The sequence below is a fragment of the Giraffa tippelskirchi genome, chromosome 4 (genome assembly GCF_054371585.1).
Source record: "Giraffa tippelskirchi isolate mGirTip1 chromosome 4, T2T-mGirTip1v1.2.pri, whole genome shotgun sequence".
NCBI lineage: Eukaryota > Metazoa > Chordata > Mammalia > Artiodactyla > Giraffidae > Giraffa > Giraffa tippelskirchi.
Window position 1 is genome coordinate 158,750,122 of NC_137278.1, and position 8,287 is coordinate 158,758,408.

An 8,287-nucleotide genomic window follows, 5' to 3' on the forward strand; every position below is an offset into this window, starting at 1 on the left:
TATTACTCAAAGAAAACGAAAGTGTTAGTCACTCAGATGTGTCTGACTCTGTGCGACCCCATGGACTGTAGCCTGCCAGGCCTCTCTGTTCATGGGATTCTCAAGGCAAAAATACTGGAGTGGATAGCCATTCCCTTTTCCAAGGAATCTTCCTGATCCAAAGATCAAACCCCCATCTCCTGCATTGCAGGCAGATTCTTTATTGTCCTAGCCACCAAGGAAGTATTACTCAAAGCAATATATAAATTTAATTTAATCCCTATCAAAATTCCAATGTCATATTTCACAGAAATAGAACAAAAATTTTAAAATTTGTATCAGAACACAAAAGACCCTGAATAGCCAAAGCAGTCCTGAGAAAGAAGAATGAAACTGGAGGAATCAGGCTCCCTCACTTCAAACTATCCTACAAAGCTATAGTAATCAAAACAGCATGGTATTAGCTCAAAAATAGACACATGGATCAATGAAACAGGATAGAAAGCTTAGAAATAAACCCACATACTTATGGTGAATTAATCTACAAAAAAAGAGTCAAGAGTGTACAATGATGAGAAAACAGTCTCTTCAATAAGTGGTGCTAGGAAAACTAAACAGTCACATGTAAAATAATGAAACTAGAACATTCTCTAATATCATACAGAAAAATAAACTCAAATGGGCTAAAGGCCTAAATACTGGACCAGAAACTATAGAATTCTTAGAGGAGAACATGCAGAACACTCTGACATAAATCACAGTAAGATCGTATTTGAATCCATCTGTTACTCAAGACAGTGAAGAATCTGCCTGCAATGCAGGAGACTGTGATTCAATCCCTAGGTTGGGAAGATTCCCTGGAGAAGGGACTGAGTACCCACTCCAGTTCAATATTCTTGCCTGGAGAATTCCATGGACAGAGGAGCCTGACACACTGCAGTCCATGGGGCTGCAGAGAGTCAGACATGACTGAGCAACTTAACACTTTCACTTTTTCCTAGAGTAATGAAAATAAAAACAAAAATAAACAAATGGGACCTAGTTAAACTTAAAAGCTTTTGCACAGCAAAGGAAACCATAAACAAAGTGAAAAGACAACCTATGGAATGGGAGAAATTATTTGCAAGTGATGAGACTGATAACGGATTAATTTTCAAAATATATGAACAACTTATACAGCTCAATATCAAAAAAACATGTTCAGTTAAGTTCAGTCGCTCAGTCCTGTCCGACTCTTTGCGACCCCATGAACCGCAGCATGCCAGGCCTCCCTGTCCATCACCAACTCCTGGAGTTTACCCAAACTCATGTCCATTGAGTCGGTGATGCCATCCAACCATCTCATCCCCTGTCCTCCCCTTCTCCTCCCACCCTAAATCTTTCCCAGCATCAGGGTCTTTTCAAACGAGTCAGCTCTTCACATCAGGTGGCCAAAGTATTGGAGTTTCAGCTTCAACATCAGTCCTTCCAATGAACACCCAGGATTGATCTCCTTTAGGATGGACTGGTTGGATCTCCTTGCAGTCCAAGGGACTCTCAAGAGTCTTCTCCAACACCACAGTTCAAAAGCATCTGCATATCTGAGGTTATTGATATTTCTCCTGGCAGTCTTGATTCCAGCTTGTGCTTCATCCAGCCCAGCGTTTCTCATGATGTACTCTGCGTATAAGTTAAATAGCAGGGTGACAATATACAGCCTTGACGTACTCCTTTTCCTATTTGGAACCAGTCTGTTGTTCCATGTCCAGTTCTAACTGTTGCTTCCTGACCTGCATACAGGTTTCTCAAGAGGCAGGTCAGATGGTCTGATATTCCTATCTCTTTCAGAATTTTCCACAGTTTATTGTGATCCACACAGTCAAAGGCTTTGACATAGTCAATAAAGCAAAAGTAGATGTTTTTCTGAAACTCTCTTGCTTTTTCAATGACCCAGTGAATGTTGGCAATTTGATCTCTGGTTCCTCTGCCTTTTCTAAAACCAGCTTGAACATCTGGAAGTTCACAGTTCACATATTGCTGAAGCCTGGCTTGGAGAATTTTGAGCATTACTTTACTAGCATGTGAGATGAATGCAGTTGTGTGGTAGTTTGAGCATTCTTTGGCATTGCCTTTCTTTTACTCAACTATAAAAAGGAATGAAGTAATGCCATTTGCAGCAATGTGAATGGACCTAGATATGATCACATTAATTGTGGTAAGTTAGAGAAAAGAAAAAATCATGTATCATTTATTTCACTGTATCATATTTTAAAAAATGATACAAATGAACTTATTTACAAAACGTACAAACCAGAAACAGAGTCACAGACATAGCAAACAAGCTTATGGTTATCAAAGAAGATGAGGGTTGAGGAAAATAAATTAGGAGTTGAGGATTAATATTTACATACTATTACATAGATAAACAACAAGGACCTTGTGTGTATAGGGAACTATATTCAATGTCTTGCAATAACTTAGAATGGAAAAGAAAAGGAGAAAGAATACACACACCCACACACACACACACACATATAAAAAGTATCATTTTGCTGTATAACTGAAATAATACAACATTGTAAATTAACTATACTTCAATTTTAAAAAGAGGAAAAAATAATCTAAAAAAGTATAGCTAGAAGACTTAACTGTAATATCTAAAATCATTAAATTCCTAGAAGACAATATAGATGGTCAATTCATTAACATCTGGCTTAACAAGGTTTTTGTGGATCTGGCTCCAAAGGCAGGGGAAATAAAAGTGAAGATAAATGGGACTACATCAAATTAAAAGCTTCTGCCCAGTGAAGGAAACCATTATCAAAATGAAGTTATCCCACTTAATAGAAGGAGATATTTGCAAATCATATATTAAGGGATTAATATCCAAAATATATACAGAACTCATATTATGAGATAAAAACAAGCAAGCAAAAAAAAAACCAATTTAAAAATAGGTAGGGATCTGAATAAACATTTTTCTGAAGAAGACATAGAGATGGCTAACAAAAAGACCCTGATGCTGGGAAATATTGAGGGCAGGAGGAAAAGGGGGCAACAGAAGATGAAATGGTTGGATAGCATCATCAACACAATGGACATGAGTTTGAGCAAACTCTGGAAGATAGTGAAGGACCCGGAAGCCTGGCATGCTGCAGTCCATGGGGTCACAAAAAATCGAACATGACTTAGCAACTGAACAGCAACAGTCACATGAAAATATGTTCAATATCACTAATTATTAGGGAAATGCAAGTCAAAGGTACAATGAGATGTAACCTCATACCTGTTAGAATGACTGTTATTGAAAAGACAAGAAGTAACAAAAGTTGGAGAAGATGTGGACAAAAGGGAACCTTTGTATACCTTTGGTGGGACTGTAAGTTGCTGTAGTCACTCTGGAAAACTGTGGTGATCCCTCAAAAAATTGAGAATAGAAGTATTATATGACACAACTATTCCACTTTTGAGTATTTATCCAAAGAACGTGAAAACACTGATTTGAAAAATTACATATACTCCTATGTTCACTGCAGCATTGGTTACGATAGCTAAGATGTGGAAATGACCTAAATATCCACTGATAGAGGAATAGATAAAGAAGATTTAAATCTTCTTTAAATATAAAATGAAATATAAAATCTATTAAATATATTTTAAATATAAAATGAAATACTACTCATTTAAATATAAAATGAAATATATGAATATTTAAATATAAATATAAATTAATATAAAATATATATTCATTTAAATATATGAAATATAAAATTAAATATAAAATATATTTATATTTAAATATAAATATAAATGAATATTTATATTTAAATATAAATATATTTATTTAAATATAAAATGAAACACTACTTAGTCACAAAAAAAATGAAATCCTGCCATTTGCGACAACATGGATGGACCTTGAGATTATTATGCTACGTGAAATAAAGTCAGATGGAGAGAGACAAAAACTGTATGATTTCATTCATAAGTGGAATCTAAAAACAAAACAAGTTAACAAAATAAAAACAAACTCATAGATAAAGAGAATATATTAGTGGTTACCAGAGGGGGAAGGGGTTGAGGAGTGGGCAAAATAGGTGAAGAAGGTCAGCTTTATGGTGGTGATAGCAACTGGAGTTGTGTTGGTCATCAGTTTGCAGTATATACAAACATCGAATTATAGTATTATACATCTGAAACTTGTACAATGAAAAAATACATGTTGGAGACGATGTGAAAAAATTCAAACCATCATACATTACCTGTGGGAATGTAAAATGTTGCAACCTCTATGTAAAACAGTTTGGTAGTTCTTCAGTAACTGAAGTGTACAATTACCATGTGATTCAGTAAGTTCACTCCTAGATATGGACTCTGCAAACTGAAATCAGATGTTCAAACAAAACTTGTATTTGTATGTTAACAGCAACACTTTTCACAATGGCCAAAATGTGGAAACAATACAAATATCCATCAATATATGATTAGATAAACAAATGTGGTATATTCATAAAATGGAGCATTACTCATTAAAAGGAACAAAGTATTTGTAAACACAGCAATGTGGATGAACCTCCAAAACATTAAGTTAAAAAAGCCAGACATAAAAGGTCACATAATTTATGATTCCATTTTTATGAATTATCCAGAATAGGCCTATGTTGATACATGGAAACAGAAAGCATATTTGTGGTATAGAATGAAGTAGTAAAATTAGGAAATTAAAATTTAAACAGATCAAGTATTTTACTCAACATCACATAGCTGGTATATGGTGAGGTCTGAATTTGAATCAAGCAGTCTTACTCTAGAATATACACATTTTTTAAAAAAACTGGAGACTAATTACTTGACAATGTTGTGTTGGTTGCTGCTATACAACAACATGAATCAGCTATAAGTATACATATATCCCTTCTCTTGAGTCTCCCTCCCACCCCCCACAATCCCACTCCTCTAAATCATCACAGAGCACCAGGCTGACTCCCTGTGTTATACAGCAACTTCCCACTAGCTATCTATTTTACACATGGTAGTATATATATATATATATGTCAGTGTTACTCTCTCAATTCGCCCAACCCTCTCCTTACCCTGCTGCGTCCACACATCTGTTCTCTATGTCTGTGTCTCTATTCCTGCCCTGCAAATAAGTTCTTTAGTATTTTTCTAGATTGCATATATATGCGTTAATATATGATATTTGGTTTTCTGACTTAACTTCATTCTGTATAACAGAGGTTCATCTACCACAGTTCAGTCGACACGCTTTTAAACTCCATGTGGTTATTCTACCTCCCTGAATTGGTTAAGGTGGAATTTATCTTACATATTAGTAATTGAAAAAGCAAATAATGGAAATCCAGTTACCCTACTTCAAAAGAAAGAAATAAAGAAAAAAAAGAAGAAAACCTCATACAGATAGTTGTACATCTGTTCAGTTCAGTTCAGTTCAGTCACTCAGTCATGTCCGACTCTTTGCGACCCCATGAACTGCAGCACACCAGGCCTCCCTGTCCATCACCAATTCCTGGAGTTTACTCAGACTCATGTCCACTGAGTCGGTGATGCCATCCAACCATCTCATCCTCTGTTGTTTTGGAAAGGAATTTTAGTTTAAACTCTTTAAACTGCTAACACTGATTACTTCAGAATTTAGAAAGCATGATATTATTAATTTTCCAAGTCTTTATTTTCTGAAGTTATAGAAAGTATTGGAATGCTTTTATCATTTTTTAATCCAATGAAGTGAAGAAAAATAAATTAAAACCAGCTTCTATTTTTAAGTTCATTGCATTTTCTTCAGAATAAAAGTTTCATTTAACAAGAAGACAAGACATTAATAAAACTTGTCCTCTAGTTTCTTACAAGGATTCAGGGCCCCAAGGATTTAATTCATGGTGACCATTCTACATGCTATTTGCTCGTATATCTTCACAAGTATCTAAGTCTGCATGAAATGCTTTCCCAGAAACAAGTAAACACTTGTTTCCTTTCCTTCATGTTTGAGCTCTCTTTCTTGCCCTTCTTCCCACTTAAATAACCAGTGTGCCATGACCCCAGAAACAATCTTTATTTTCCATTTTTCAGATGTCTTTGGCTGCACTAGTCCTCAATGTGCTAACCATGTGTTTCTTTCAGAAAGAAGGAATTCCAAACATAATTCACTTTACCATGTCAGAATTTAAACTCAAAATGAGGGGGAGAGATTTGTCCACTGTGCAGTGTATTCTGAAGGGAAGTGGTTCATTAGGAACTGGACTAAAATTCCTAAACTTAAAATCATATGCAATGATTATATAAAATCAAATGGTGCATATTTCTAGAAATGTCTACCATTTTGTAGGCTCATTTTTGTAGATTTACAGACATGAACCTGTATGCCACTTTTGTATATTCATAGATATGAGTCTTATTAGGATAGAAAATGATATATGGGACATTTCAGCAAAGTAGAGATGTGCGATTTTGTGTCTTATCTTAGGCAAGAGTTAAGAATATTTCACATAAGATCATTACCTAGAATTGGTGTTTGTGTGTTTTGAGAATGTTACTTCAGTCAACAGTTTGAAACAATGCATTTCATGAACGCTTTTATGCTTTTTTTCAGGTCCCATTTGATGTCTCGCTGCCATCTATATTCAGTCTGGAGAGACTTTTTGATCTTGCTAGTGGCTGTATCATATCGGGAGGAAGCCTTTTCAACTGGATGGTGTCAATTATTCCCTGAACATCCTTTGTATGTTAGCCTTATAAAGGGATTGTTATTGCTTTACTTGGTTTGTAATAAACTTTCAGAGCTATCCTCTTATACTAAGGAAAATAAAATTGCTTTTTTTACACAAGCTAAATTTATCTAAAAATCAGTCATGAGTAATGTTTTCAATGATATTTGAATTAAAAGACAAAGCTGTTGCTTATTAAAAACTGTCTTACAGAGCCAGTCATGGAAAATATGTTTGTTCACACTGCAACTATTCCCACTTTTGCATGATGTTGAGGTTGTCTTTGGATGCACCCATACAGCAAGACTGAAATTAAGCCAGTGGTTCTTGACCAGGGGCAGTTTTGCCTCTCAGGTAGCGTTTGGCAGTGTCCAAAGATATTTTGTTATTATTATTACTATAGATAGCCCAAAAGAGAGTGGGCTTCCCAAGTGGCTCAGTGTTAAAGAATCCACCTGACAATTCAGGAGACACAGGAAACAGGAGTTATATCCCTGAGTCAGGAAGGTCCCCTGGAAAAGGAAATGGCAACCCACTCCAGTATTCCTTGCCTTGAGAATTCCATGAACAGAGGAGCCTGGCGTGCTGCAGTCCATGGGGTCGCAAAGAGTCAGATACCACTGAGTGAACATGCAGGCCTCAAAGAGAGTCCCACCAGCATCTAGTGGGTAGAAGCCAGGGATGTTGTGAAATGGTCTACAATGTTCAGAAAAGCCCCCTGCAACCAAGAATTATCTGGCAGAAAATATCTGTGCCAAGGCTGAGAATCTCTTAACAAATCTCGAGTCAACTCAAAGTAATCAGTCAACTTTAGAAGTTTGTAGGTGTGGCTTGAGAAGAAATATACAGTGAATTAGACCTTTCATATTTTATACTTCTGAGAGATAGCATTGCATAAAGTTTCTGAACATGAACTATGGAACTATGTAGACATGAATTTGAATAGTAACTTTACCACTTGCTAGTTTTGCTGCTTTGAGAAAGTAATGCATTCTTTAAGCCTTCCTTTCCTTATCTGTAGAATGGGAATATTAGTAGAACGGCTGTGAGGATTAAATTCAGTGATTTGATTAAAAGGTCCTTCAGTAGCTGAAGTATCAATAGTCATCCTGCTAGGACTTGTCATTTCCCTGCCAAACTGGAAGAGGGTCAGGCATCCTGACCCACTTTGTTTAGCATCAGAGAGTGCTTTACACAAGTGTTTCCTGCATGCAGGCTCACGAATGGATATTCATGGTAAAATGAAAAAACAAGGAAACATAAATATGTTTTTTCTAAATTTAAATGTGTTAAATGAACTACTCTTTATCTGAAGATGGATTTTCTGCTTACTATTCATGTTAAAATGGCCTTTCTTTTTAATTTTTTATTGGAAATTGAAATATAGTTGATTTACAATGTCATGTTAGTTTCAGGTATACAGCAAAGTGATTCACACACACGCATACGGACACACACAAACATATATATATTCACATACATATATATATCTCACATATATATATATTAATTTTTTACATTCTCTTGCATTATAGGTTTTTACAAGATATTGAATAGAGTTCCCTGTGCTATATGAGGAAGTCATTGGTGGTTATGTATTTTAT

General features: G+C 35.5%; 1 protein-coding gene across 2 annotated transcripts in view; it reads left to right on the forward strand.

Annotated features, from left to right (window-relative positions):
- The window catches only part of CFAP54 (cilia and flagella associated protein 54), a 306,329-nt gene extending 299,508 nt beyond the window's left edge, over positions 1-6,821 (forward strand). For both annotated transcript variants that reach the window (XM_081595348.1, XM_081595350.1), the window contains one exon: positions 6,569-6,821. In XM_081595348.1, the coding sequence (XP_081451474.1) occupies positions 6,569-6,688 (120 nt within the window). In that variant the 3' untranslated portion in view covers positions 6,689-6,821. The remainder of the gene's footprint in view (positions 1-6,568) is intronic.
- The last annotated feature ends 1,466 nt before the right edge of the window (positions 6,822-8,287 follow it).